The 14,719-nt window shown below is 39.1% G+C and overlaps 1 protein-coding gene across 3 annotated transcripts in view; it reads right to left on the bottom strand.

Moving 5' to 3' along the window:
- Positions 1 to 14,719, bottom strand: part of ksr2 (kinase suppressor of ras 2) — a 272,560-nt gene that overhangs the window by 203,568 nt on the left and 54,273 nt on the right. For all 3 annotated transcript variants that reach the window (XM_028824801.2, XM_051921346.1, XM_028824800.2), the window contains exon 4: positions 8,938 to 9,442. In XM_028824801.2, coding sequence (XP_028680634.1) covers positions 8,938 to 9,442 — 505 coding nt within the window. The remainder of the gene's footprint in view (positions 1 to 8,937; positions 9,443 to 14,719) is intronic.

Raw genomic sequence — 14,719 nt, 5'->3', positions numbered from 1 at the left:
TACTCAGACTCAGTCGTTATTTTCGAGGAGACCTGCTCACCTTCTGTCAGCTTTTATACTTCTGGTGTTTGAAGGAGACTCTCAACATGCCTCCTACACCTTCATTCCTCCTCATGTTTGCACTTGCTCTTTCAATCACGTCATTGAAGCCAAACAGACCAATTACATTGTTCTTTGGGATAGGAAGCCAACACAGACCTTAGAATTTTATTACATAGTAGATAAAACTTTGAATGTTGGGCTCTAAGCTGATCTACAAAGATCTGTTTTTCATTTCATTTTTTAATGTACAGTATTTAAAGAACACAACATTGTAACAACACAAAACCCAGCTGAATGAAAGGATCAAGCTAAATGTTATAATATATTCTGAAGGCAATCTATGAAACTCAGCATTCAGCCCCCTGACTGGGAGAGCTATGCGACAAGAGAGCCCCATACAATTTAGGATAAAACAGTAAATAAAATAAAAAGGTTCTTCAGCACAGGATCAACACGGAACAGGTCTAGCATACTTGCTTTAGAATTATAGTAATGAATTCTTGCCAAAATCTGAAGAGATCCACATAAAAACACACAATAACTAAGTCACCTCATCACTAGAACCACTAGGTATGAGAAATCAATAACCATGTCCACACAAGAATAGAAATTTGTAGGTGTTCCTCCAGGAATGGTTGAAATGATGTGTAGCCATGGGGAAAATCAGTAAAATGAGATTTTTCATGTAATAAAGGCACAGTTTTTACTGCAAGGTTATACACCTAGCCATGCATGTACTTTTTATAATGGATAAAAGGTAATTATGGTGATTCAAAGGTTGAAGGAATATAAACTCTACTGGTCAAAGACATGGTGGTACAAAGAACTGCAAACGACAAAGTTTAAAGTATTACTTTATCAATATTAATAAAAAATATTAGTTCTTACAAAACTTACATTCTTTTAAATTGAATTGTATTTAATAAATTAGTATCATCAGAGTATGCAGTCATACCATAGTTATAATGCTTAGTGGTCCCAAATAAAATCAGCAGAAATGGAGTCATTGATACAGGCAAGATAAAAGAGGTGGTAGTATTTCATTTTGTTGGTGTTAATACCACAAGTCTTCTCACAAATATGATTTTTTTAGTTGGTGATGCACATGACCCATGCACACACATACCAATGTATGCATGCATGCCATTTCAGAGGACAGCTGTGTTCAGATTACAGTTAGATACAGCAGGTCACTTGTGCTTATGAATGTGAACTGTCAAGACAGGCAAATCTGATTTGAGGAAAAAATCAGAATTGAACAGTGAGGCTTGCAAATGTGAATGTAACCCTAGTGTACTGTCCTCCCTTCTGAAAGTGAATAAAAATTACCTTGACTAGCCTCTTTCCATAACTTAGTGCTGGCTGCTGGGGCTGTGACTGACCATCTTGCAACACATATGTGTAACACAAATGCAACTTAAAGCTTCTCACCATATTCCACAGATCATCAGAGTGGAGTAATCAACATTCTCATTTATTTATATTTGTGGTTACTCTATCCTTAAACACCAAGTTACTGCCACCCTTCATATTCAACATTTTAATTTGCCAACTCTTGGGTTTTGAATGCACTGCCTCTTTTAATATTCTGCCACTTATACTTCAGGGTCATCATCATAATAACTCCTATAATGCATTTTTTTTTGTTTTCAGCAAAGTATGTTTCAAGGCTGGTTCTGGCCTATTTGCTCAAGGCCATTGAGTTCAAGTGTGTGTGCATTTGCTCCAGTGTGGGTTTTCCTTTGGGTACTTAGGCTTTCCTCCCACTTGGAATGATGTGTGTGTATGTGTGTAAGGTTAAAAGGTGACTCTTAAGTTATCCTTGTAGAAGTGTTTGTGCATAAGCAGGCACCACAACGGAACAGCACTTCATCCAGCATTGCTCCATGCCTTGTGCCTAATCTAGGGTCATAAAGGCCCCTTTATGACCCTAGATGGGACAAAGGATGGATAGAGTGTGGGACTGAGTGTGTTTCAAAAAACGTAAAGATCAGAATGCTCTGCATTCGTAAGTTATTAATGTATCTTGACGTTTTAGACCTTCCTGAGTCCAAAAATACCATTTTTAAAATTATGTCTGTCTGTGTGTCTGTGTTTAAACATGATAACTCGAAAACACTTTGACCTAGGTGAATGAGATTTTGTACACCTGCTTTATATCAAAAATAAGGAATCCTATCAACTGTTGGGCACATCCAGCAACTGAATACTTTTGCAAATTTTTAAGTAATCTGTGGTTATAATTACAGATAGATGATTTGTATATATATTTATATATATATATATAAATATATATACAATTTATATATTTCCCCTTGGGATTAATAAAGTATCTATCTATCTATCTATTTATAATGATAAAAAGCACACATATATGAAATTTGAGAAAAATTACTCAACCAGAAGTAGTATTTTATTTAAACAACCATGCAAATTTTTTGTATCATGGAAATATAAATGTGTACACGATATTAAAAACTGTATTCAATATAACGCATATTCTTTCAATAACTATTATTAATTTTTATATATTTATATTTTTAATTTAGGAGAGATGGCAGTGGAGTTTTTAACCAGATTGTTTAATGGAATCTTGGAGCGTGAGAGGATGACTGAGGAGTGGAGAAGAAGTGTACTGGTGCCGATATTTAAGAATAAGGGGGATGTCCAGGACTGTAGTAACTACAGGGGAATAAAATTGATGAGCCACAGCATGAAATTATAGGAAAGAGTAGTGGAAGCAGCATTATTGTTTCATGCCAAGAAACAGAACCACAGATGCGATGTTTGCTCGGAGGATATTGATGGAGAAGTTTAGAAAAGGCCAGAAGGAGTTGCATTGCGTCTTTGTGGACCTGGAGAAAGCATATGACAGGGTGCCTCGAGAGGAGTTGTAGTATTGTATGAGGAAGTCGGGAGTGGCAGAGAAGTACAGTATGTAAGAGTTGTACAGGATATGTACGAGGGAAGTGTGACAGTGGTGAGGTCTGCGGTAGGAGTGACGGATGCATTCAAGGTGGAGGTTGGATTACATCAGGGATCGGCCCTGAGCCCTTTCTTATTTGTAATAGTGATGGACAGGTTGACAGACGACATTAGACAGGAGTCCCTGTGGACTATGATGTTTGCTGATGACACTGTGATCTGTAGCGATAGTAGGGAGCAGGTCGAGGAGACCCTGGAGAGGTGGAGATATGCTCTAGAGAGGAGAGGAATGAAGGTCAATAGGAACAAGACAGACTACATGTGTGTGAATGAGAGGGAGGTCAGTGGAATGGTGAGGATGCAAGGAGTAGAGTTGGCGAAGGTGGATGAGTTTAAATACTTGGGATCAACAATACAGAGTAATGGGGATTGTGGAAGAGAGGTGAAAAACAGAGTGCAGGCAGGGTAGAATGGGTGGAGAAGAGTGTTAGGAGTGATTTGTGACAGACAGGTATCAACAAGAGTGAAAGGGAAGGTCTACAGGATGGTAGTGAGACCAGCTGTTATATGGGTTGGAGATGGTGGCACTTACCAGAAAGCAGGAGACAGAGCTGGAGGTAGCAGAGTTAAAGATGTTAAGATTTGCACTGGGTGTGACAAGGATGGATAGGATTAGAAATGAGTACATTAGAGGGTCAGCTCAAGTTGGACAATTGGGAGACAAAGTCAGAGAGGCAAGATTGCGTTGGTTTGGACATGTGCAGAGGAGAGATGCTGAGTATATTGGGAGAAGGATGGTAAGGATAGAGCTGTCAGTTAAGAGGAAAAGAGGAAGGCCTAAGAGAAGGTTTATGGATGTGGTGAGAGAGGACATGCAGGTGATGGGTGTAACAGAACAAGATGCAGAGGACAGAAATATATGGAAGAAAATGATCCGCTGTGGCAACCCCTAACGGGAGCAGCCGAAAGAAGAAGAAGAAAAACTATTATTAATTTTATTTTAATTTATACATCATCAGTTTAACAATAACATGTAAACATTGAACATGCCATGTATATATAAAGATGTAATGGGAATAATATGTTGCTACGTTCCCGTCGTGTTCCTGGACATACATTTAATTTTATATATTTTTTTATTTCCGCCATCATTATCATAATTAAATGTAGCTAAATGCAGTTTTACCTATAACAATTTATTGCAACAAATCTATATATAAAATTCACTAAGCCGCTGACAAGTAAGACACCCATGGCGCACGCAACTCTAAGACCATTGGATACGACAACTCGCAGAGCCACGCCCACCAACTCGGACGCGACGCCTCGGAAAACATGCCGTCATTTATGTTCGTCTGTGCTACAGTCCACATGCACCTCTGAGCCACGTGGACTTTTTGGTTACGACGCATGACCGCGTGCACCATCGCAAACTGTTTTACATGCTACATACAGCAATTCGCATCCGCGACAAACATGCATCTTCTTTGATGGTCCTGCAGGAACACGGAACACATTTCCCCGCCTACCAACACTCCTTATTCCTCGGCCCGTGTCCACCCTCGCTCTCTAGGCATTCACACTGCCTGCTCATGTGCCCGGACGCAATAACTCACCGACCACCCCGTAAGTCGCTTTCATCTGTGCTACAGTCCACATGAACCTCTGAGCCACGTTGACTTTTCATTATTCTTTTCGATTACGACACCCGACCGCGTCCACCATCAAAAACCATTGGAAAGGAACAACGAAGCCCTGCCCACAAACTCTAACCCTCCTCCCACGTGATAGGGAACGCACCTCAAAGCACCGCCCGCCAACTCGAAACGTCCTCCCATGTCCACCCTCGCTCTCGAGGCACGGCTTACACATGTGCCCACCCCCAATAGCTCACCAAACACATACTCACTCACTTTGGTCTGTGCTGCAGTCCAAATCCAGCTGTGAGCCACGTTGACTGGCTACCGCTTCAAATGTATTTCATGGAAATAACACCTCTTTCAATGTTATACAAATTCCTGCATCAGGTAACTGTTTGTTTCTATCAGTTGGGTTTTTCTGGAAAAATGCCATTGACGAAACTGTTGCTCTCAAGCTTCGCAACATGGCTGTTAGCTTTGTTTGCCAACATTGGGATAACTTTGGCGACGTGGTGTCCGTTGTTGTTAGTCATAGAGGCATTGTTATACAGTCTGCTCAACAATATGCTGACTACATGAATACGTCCGGAGTCTATGGTGGCGAGGCAGAAATTGTGGCAATGTCCCAAATGCTTCTAGCTACTATCACCATTTACTTCCAAGAACGTCCTCATGCCTCTCCTCGAGTTTACAATCCGGCCCAACGTCTCTCCATATCCCTGCTCTTTAGCGGTCCTTTGGATCATGGGCATTACGAGGTTCTCATGCCTCTCAAATACACACGTGATAACCTTCTGGTGACATCTTTTGACGCTGTCGGTATGTGCACACAGGGTGCACACCCACTTGCTCGCCACACTAATGTGACGTCACCTGCCCACTCCCCTCTTCCTGAAAAACATTTAAAGACACACTCCCCTGAGCACACGCATTCCACACAGGACTTTCAATGCACCTTTTGTTCCAAAAGCTTCCAAGTGCAGAGATAGCTGAACGCACATTTAAAAAAACACAACACTAACCGAATGATGCAATGTGAACATGTGTTTCCCAAACTCCGTCCTGGTGAACCCCTGTGGCTGCAGGGTTTTGTTCCAACCAGATTCCTAATCATTAATGCCAGTGAAACTCATCCGGGTCGGTTTTTCAAACGCAGCCGTGTAGCAGATTAGTCTAGCAGACTAGCTGGATGTAATAATCCGAGATGAATGCGCGCCCCCGCGCTGAGTGAAAAGCCAATGAATATTGAGTCTAGAAAACATGATCAGCAAGTCTGCAACAAAATTGTGAAAGTACGGGCGCATTTTTTTCACACAAGCTGTGTGTGGGTGGGTGGGTGTTAGTTAGTTAGTTAGTTAATTAGTTACTCGAAGGATTTCAAGATTTAATATGCACAAGCGGTAACACTGCAAAAGCAGCCCAAACCAGAAAAGACGGCTGGCAAAAAGTGGCCGACAAATTAAACGCGTTTGCATCTTACTTACTGAAAGCAGCGTTATGGATTTTGCAAATGTTCATTTTTTTCCCTCTGCTTAAAAAACATTAAAAAAGCGGCGTGATTATGCAGCGTATACTATGCCACGGGTTGGTATGCAGTGTGTAAAACAGTTTGTTTGTCGCGGATAATTTGCCTTTTACTATTACACGAAGACAATTTCCTGTTAGATTGGCCTTTGCGATGACAATTAATATGGCACAGGGCCAAACTTTCAAAAAGATATGCATGTATCTGCCAAAACCAGTTTTCAGTCACGGACAGTTATATGTTGCTCTCTCCAGAGATCCATCTTTTCATTCAGTTACTGTTGTATCCTCAAAACCACCCCTTTTAGACAACTGTGTCTTTCCGGAAGTGTTTAGCCATCAATAAATGATTATGCGGCGTATGCCTGCAGGAGCACATGTGAGCGAGCGAGCAACACACACACACATACAGGCGCGCGCGAGAGAGAGAGAGCGCTGGACGCATAAGAATAATAATACTTCATTACATTGATATACCGATGTTTTCAGTATTCAAAGTGCTATCCACACAGGGAGGAACCGGGAAGCGAACCCAAAATCTTCCACAGTCTCCTTACTGCAAAGCAGCAACACCACCACTGCGCTACAAGGCAGTTAATGAATGCACCGGGCTCGATTTTGTTTTCACTTCTCTTTACAGCGATCGGGTCGTAGCGTGTATTATTGTAATGTTACTTTTCTTGGTGCCTTATTACATTACGGATGTTTCACATGTTCATTTTTTTCCCTGTGCTTAAAAGACATTAAAAAAGTGTTTCTCAACTGTGACTCCGGAACAACTCACTACGCAAGCTATATTAAGCGTCAACAATGAAGACTCGCTTCACCTTAATGAACAAGTGCTGAAACTTATCCCTACCGACGAAGTAACTTTCACCAGTGTGGCCTCTATCGTCATAGACGATCTCGCTTTCAGTCACGGACAATTGTATGTTGCTCTCTCCAGAGGTCCATCTTTTCATTCACTTACAGTGATATCCACAAACCCACCCCATTTGGACAACTGTGTCGTTCAGAAAGTGTTCACCCATCAATACATAATTATACGGCGTATGCTACGCCACGGGTTGGCTAGTATTATATAATACTAAAACTTTTTCTATGTTTTTAGGTGATTATAACTCTTTTTACTTTGCACGAAATCTAGGTAATGCATATGTAATTATGAAAAAATGTCACCACCATTTTCAACCTCCCTAAGTGCGAAAATATCATTTTAATATAAAGTTTGATTGTAAATAGAGATAAATGATCGTGTATTGATATTATCAATTAGTTATGATGAGAAACAAAGACATATGATATGTGAATAATATTGCACAATTGGAAGTGGATCTGATGACCTTTTCCTCTATCTCAGTATACGAGAAAGTCAAGGGGAGCATACTCCTGATTTTCTTTGGCAGCTCCCTGGATGGTCATCTCAAAAAGTGTATCAACTGCTTTAGGGTGAACTTTCACAACTTAAACAGCCAATTGAATGGAGGGAGGAAATGAGGCCCAGCAAAAGCAAAAATTTAATGAAAAAGTCAAAAGTGTTCAGCCCAAGATGAAAAATAAGGCCAGTTCTATGGTCACAAAAAAGGTCAGGGCCAGGAGATGAACATAGTAAAAAGATATGCATGGGTCAGAACCTGGAATTTAAATGAACATGCACTAAATCAAAAATCAATAAACTGGAGACAAAGTCACAAACAAGGATGAAAACTACGAACTGCATAAATTAGTTTTTTTGTAAAGTTTGATTTATGATTTCTAAAAGTTTCAGTGGCCATTTTAAAATGTGGGATGTATGATGCAACCTTCTGCAGCTTCTGAAGCCGTGGCATTAGTTACTGATCATCTTGTTCTGGCGGTGCTACCAAAAAAATGGCAACACCCAAATACAAAACAAAATATAATATGTTAATTAATTTAAAAACACATTCTATGCAGGGCAGCACGGTGGTGCAGTGGGTAGCGCTGCTGCCTCGCAGTTAGGAGACCCGGGTCCGCTTCCCAGGTCCACCCTGTGTGGAGTTTGCATGTTCTCCCCGTGTCTGTGTGGGTTTCCTCCGGGCGCTCCGGTTTCCTCCCACAGTCCAAAGACATGCAGGTTAGGTGCATTGGCGATCCTAAATTGTCCCTAGTGTGTGCTTGGTGTGTGTGTGTGTATGTGTGCGCGTGCCCTGCGGTGGGCTGGCGCCCTTACCAGGGTTTGTTTCCTGCCTTGCGCCCTGTGTTGGCTGGGATTGGCTCCAGCAGACCCCCATGACCCTGTAGTTAGGATATAGCGAGTTGGATAATTGATGGATGGACACATTCTATGCAGCAGATAATACTGCAGTTTGATTCTCCATGGTTGTAACTCCCACAAAACACCTTTCTACCATACTCATTTCAATGAGGTGAATTTATTTAAGCAAACTGAAACTAATCAATATGTGTGTTAGTTGAACAGAGAATTTTTATGTAGCATCAGGAGATTGTCCTCATGTGCTTTTGTGGTGGTCTGCTGTATCCCCTGTTATGTGGACTCTTCTTTGCCAAGCTGGAGCAAAGACAGGGATACTCTTTGTAAGATTCAGTCATCAACACTACCAGAACAACTACATTTACATTATATAGAAGACCCTTATGAGTAGACCTGTTCAAAGTCACGTTTACCCATTTTAGCAGTTATAATGTTTGCACAAATGTCTAGACAATTTTACGGATTTCCATCATTTCACTTGATTCAGTAAATCATTGCCAAAGCTACAATCCAACCCCCCAGTCCCCCCCCCTTCATCAGCTAAACTCACATAAAACAAGAGATGGCACTTACTTTGGAGTATGTACTTCATCAACTCGATTTCCCAGTTGGAACTCATGAGATTTGCTCCGGTGTAGTGCAGTAAAGCCTGGCAGGAGATGGATCAGCTTGCGTGATGCAGGTGGGGGAGTCCCTGGAGCCTTCATCTTATTCCTTCTCCTTATTGGCGGAGTGCCTGGTGGAGTCATGGTTGTCACAACTGGTGGCGTTCTCGGAGGGGTATGTGCGTAGTGTCTTTGCCGTGGTGAAGGAGGCAAGGAGCGGGGCCCACTTTCTACAGGGGGGCAGAGTCCTGAATGCCCTTCCACTGTTAATCTGTCCACATGTGTGTAGTTGGGTGCCAGTGTCTGGGGGCTGTGGCAGTAATGCTGGTTGTACTTGGACTGGACCTTGGGGCTCTGGGACAAGTGGAACCGGATCCACTGGCTGGGCTCAGGTTGACTAACTGGATTGTTCTCCTTGCCAGTTTCTGATGTCGGCCACTGGATGGTCCAATCCTGCTTGGAATGGCTGTTACCTGTGGGGAGTGGAAGAAACACTTTTAGGGATTTGAACCTAAAAGAGAAAAGTAAAAACCAAGATATAAAAAAAACCTTTAGCTGCATAGTAAGATTTTTTCAGAGCTTCACTTTTTACAGAACTTAACTTGAAACACGGGTGAAACTTAATTATTCTAAATCTGTCATCTATACTAATTAATAAAAGGCAAAGCCCTCACTGACTCACTGACTCACTGACTGACTGACTGACTGACTCACTCATCACTAATTGTCCAACTTCCCGTGTAGGTGGAAGGCTAAAATTTGGCAGGCTGATTCCTTATAGCTTACTTACAAAAGTTAGGCAGGTTTCATTTCGAAATTCAACGCGTAATGGTCATAACTGGAACCTCTTTTTTGACAATATACTGTAATGGAAGGCAGCTTGATGGCCGTGGGAGGCGGAGTTGAGTGTCACGTCATCACGCCTCCCACGTAATCACGTGAAAAGACTGTGAATGCAGTAGGGAGAAATGAAGTAAGAGCCGCAAACAGCGAAGAACAAAAAATTCATTAAACAATTGAGAAGGGAGCGAGTGAAGCATACAAGCATCTTCATAAGGGAAACAAAGCACCGTGTAAAACGTAAGTTTAAATTAAGTTTATTGAAACGCTCCCGTTAAGGATTGCAATAACATATTCGCGAGATAAAAGAACGCAGTAGGGAGAAATGAAGGAAGAGCCGCAAACAGCGAAGAGCAAAAAATTCATTAAACAATTGAGAAGGGAGCGAGTGAAGCATACAAGCATGTTCATAAGGGAAACAAAGCACGGTGTAAAACGTAAGTTTAAATTAAGTTTATAGAAACGCTCCCGCTGCGGATTGCAATAACATATTCGCGAGATAAAAGTTTAATGAGAAGACACGAGGTATAAACGAACCACACACAGTGGCGCAACGTTAGGGGCAACAGTTTCAACCATTCTATGATCTGCTTCTCGCAACTGAAAGATGGCACATGGCGGATGTTAGCCGACTTGCTAACCGCAACGTTAGGGGCTTCAACTCTGGCGCTGACGATAGAGATTCGATTCACGAGAGGGGATGCAGTGAGTGTGTATGCCTGATGAGCCCAGAATTAGGGAGAAACACGTGTCGCATACTCTTTGCATTATTTGAAAGTAAACTATTAAAACCATTCTATGATCAGCTTCTGGGAACAGAAAGAGGGCACGTGGCGGATGTAAGGCGACTTCCTGACCAACCACAAGCGTAACCTGGCAGGTAACCACCCATACAGTCAGATTGTGATTCAGAAACGAATGCCATGAATGTAATTACCACGATCTACATACTGTCAAATAAACGAAACACACGCCGTAGCGCGACAGCTGTGAAAAGCGAGGTTCACAAAAAAACAGATCCTTAACAAATTGTTATTGGTATATTTTCGATCCGTTTAAAAAGGTTTTCTTTTCTTCTTAAAAAATTAAAAGCAGTATTTCGCCGCAACGAAGCGCAAGAATTTGGCTATATATATCTGCTTCTCGCAATTAAAAGAGGGCACGTGGCGGATTTTAGACGACTTCATGACCAAACATAAGTGTTACCTGCCAGGTAGGGTTACTACTTTTAATACAAAAAAATAAGGGACGCATACTGCAGTGGGTGCCACATCTCAGTGCCAACAGTTTGCAGACTCTACTTAAAAGACCCGCCCTCCTCACTGGACAGTTAAAAAGACCAATCAAACTAACGATGACATCAAGTATTACCCAATCAAAAGTAGGAAAGGAGGCATCTTCATAAAATGCATGTGGGATGATTTGCATGAGACGCTGCTTAAAAAAAAATGATAAAAAAAATACGGGACAAATCCCGTCCCGTATTGATTCAAAACGGGACACGCAATTTCATTCTCAAATGCGGCACGATTCCGTATTTTAAAGGACGGGTGGCAACCCTACAGTGCCAGGTAACCACCCATACAATCACACTGTGATTCAGACTAGGAATGCAATGAATGTAATTACCCCGATCTACATACAAGGCGAAAGTCTTGCAACATTCAAAGATGATGGTTTGGGATAAGTACACCATACAACATAAAAGAGCTTATGAAGCCTTGAACCGAAAAAAGCAAGATCTCAGAGATCGTAAAAAAAAAAATAGGAGGTAATGTCGTTTTACTCACTGTAGATTTTAGTCAAACATTACCAGTTATTCCACGAGGGAGACCAGCAGATGAACTCAACGCGTGTTTAAAATCCATGCTTCTCCCACGCTTGGTTATATGTCGCGTGTTCTCGGGTAGGTACACCAAAAAATGTATACATTTAAGCATGTAATGGGCAAACAAAAAATGAAGTATACCCGAAGGCACTGCAGTAGTACTTAATGTAACTTTACTTCTTAAATGTTAATGTTTTACTGTTTAATAATTTATACGCTTCTTATATGTTGTTCAAATTCTTTTATCAAAATACCAGTGACAGCGCAATGCACGATAACATGGAGTGAATACACCATACGCATCCGCCCACGGCCGCCCTGGTGTGCGCAGATAGGAGTTGATTCTACAATAAAATAAAATAAAGATAAAAAGAGTAATACAATCATCACCCATAAAGCGGATAGTAGACGTGACGTACTATATGTGTACCACATTTCAAGTCAATAGGTGAAACGGTTTGCGAGCTACAGGTGATTTAAAATCCTGGACAGACAAACAAATAGCCACGGTAGCAAATTACAGAAGAAGATTTTACTGTTTAATAATTTATATTTATATGAAATGTGCTTCTTATATATTACTTCATATTCTCATATGATAATGATGTTAATGTTGTTTATATTGATTTCTATGTTATTGAAACTGCATGTATGTGTGTATATGTATGTGTATATATATATATATATATATACTAGCAAAATACCCGTGCTTCGCAGCGGAGAAGTAGTGTGTTAAAGAGGTTATGAAAAAAAAAGGAAACATTTTAAAAATAACGTAACATGATTGTCAATGTAATTGTGTTGTCATTGTTATAAGTGTTGCTGTCTTTTATACATATATATATATATATATATATATATATATATATATATATATATATATACACATATATATACATATACACACATATATACACACACACACACACATATATATATACATATATATATATATATATATATATATACACACACACACACACATATATATACATATATATATATATATATATATATATATATATACACACACACACACACACACACACACATATTATATATATATATACAGTATACACACACACACACACATATATATATATATACATACATATATATATATTTATATATATATATATACACACACATTATATATATATATATATGTATTACACACACACACATATATATATATACATACATATATATATATATATATGACAGCAACACTCATAACAATGACAACACAATTACATATATATATATGTAGATATGTATATATATATATATGTGTCAATCTATCTATGTATGTATGTCTAGATATATATATATATATATATATACATATACATATATATATATATATATATATATATATATACATATATATACATATATATATATATATATATATACATATACATATATATATATATATATATATATATATACATATATATATGCATATATATACATATACATATATATATACATATACATATATATATATATATATATATATATATATATATACACACACACACATATATATACATATATAATATATATATATATATATATATATATATATACACACACACACACATATATATATATATACATATATATATATATATATATATATATATATATATATATATATATATATATATATATATATATATATATGTATATATATATGTGTATATATATGTAGATGTGTATATATGTAGATATGTAAATATTTATGTATATATATGTGTCTGTGTGTGTATATGTATATATATGTATATGTATATGTATATATATTATATATGTGTGTGTGTGTGTGTGTGTGTATGTATATGTGTGTGTTTATGTATGTGTGTATATATATGTTGATATGTGTATATATATATAACACAATTACATTGACAATCATGTTACGTTATTTTTAAAATGTTTCCTTTTTTTTTTCATAACCTCTTTAACACACTACTTCTCCGCTGCGAAGCGCGGGTATTTTGCTAGTCTGTTATAAGCACCAGTTAGTGCTATAGACTAGTATTGATCATCAAAATTTACCAAAGCGTTTTCCCAGCAAACTTGCTGGGATCGCCAGTGACCTGGTTTGTCAAACTTTTCAGTGAAAATTCATTGTACAGCCAGCTTAGACTAACTTTTTTTTCCCAAGCTCCCCATAATACTTTGCAAGGCCAGCATGCCATCATAGGACTACAATAAATATGTTGGATGGGAGTGTCAATACCCGATCTGTGCTACCTGCCCGAGTTGCATCACATATGCACAGAACTTTCACACAGATGTATTGTAAGCATACACCTCCTCACACATTATGGCGCTGCCCGATCTTTACATTTATGTTAATAATTTATGGTGTATACACACATGCGAGAAGTCACTATGCAATCAGATCCCCAGATAGATTTGCAGCCCATGGTATTTTTATTTGAAGGGTACATTAGCTTAGCCAAATATGAAAACAGTCCATTGTTCTGCATGGAATCATTGCGTCTTCACTTCAGGGCTAAGCTCCTCAGTATGTTGTGCAGATCAGGTAGTGAAATAGACAGCCCCCTGAGTACATAACACTGATCCTTTGCATCACAGGCTCTGTGGGTGTTAACTGTAGTGATAAGAGTCAGAAAGAAAGAGAATGAGAGAGCTAAAGAACTCTGAGTATTGTAGACTTGGAATATAATATTATCTAAGGTGGACCATGGTGGCACAGTGGTTAACACTGCTGCCTAACCGCTCAGGTCACATTATTGGAAGTAATAATCAGTCCAGCTTAATTGGGAGATGCTTCCCTAGCCCTTGGGGATAATGAAAAGATCATTGCACCATTACAATCTATTAATAACTAGTCTATTTTGTCAAATTTGTTGTAATTCCCAAACATTTCTACGTGTTTGCCGAACTCGAGGTGAAGCAAATTCAGTGGGGTGACTTGACATAGTGGTACTATACAAAATGTATGAGTGAACCTAATAGAGTAAAAATTAATGAAACCCTAGTGTGAACATGAACAATACAACTCAGCAGTTAACACTGCTGCCTCTGCATTGTCTGCATTTCAATC

Source organism: Erpetoichthys calabaricus, chromosome 18 (genome assembly GCF_900747795.2).
Source record: "Erpetoichthys calabaricus chromosome 18, fErpCal1.3, whole genome shotgun sequence".
Classification (NCBI taxonomy): domain Eukaryota; kingdom Metazoa; phylum Chordata; class Cladistia; order Polypteriformes; family Polypteridae; genus Erpetoichthys; species Erpetoichthys calabaricus.
Note: the sequence above shows the minus strand (reverse complement) of the source record. Positions and strands in the feature narration are given on the sequence as shown.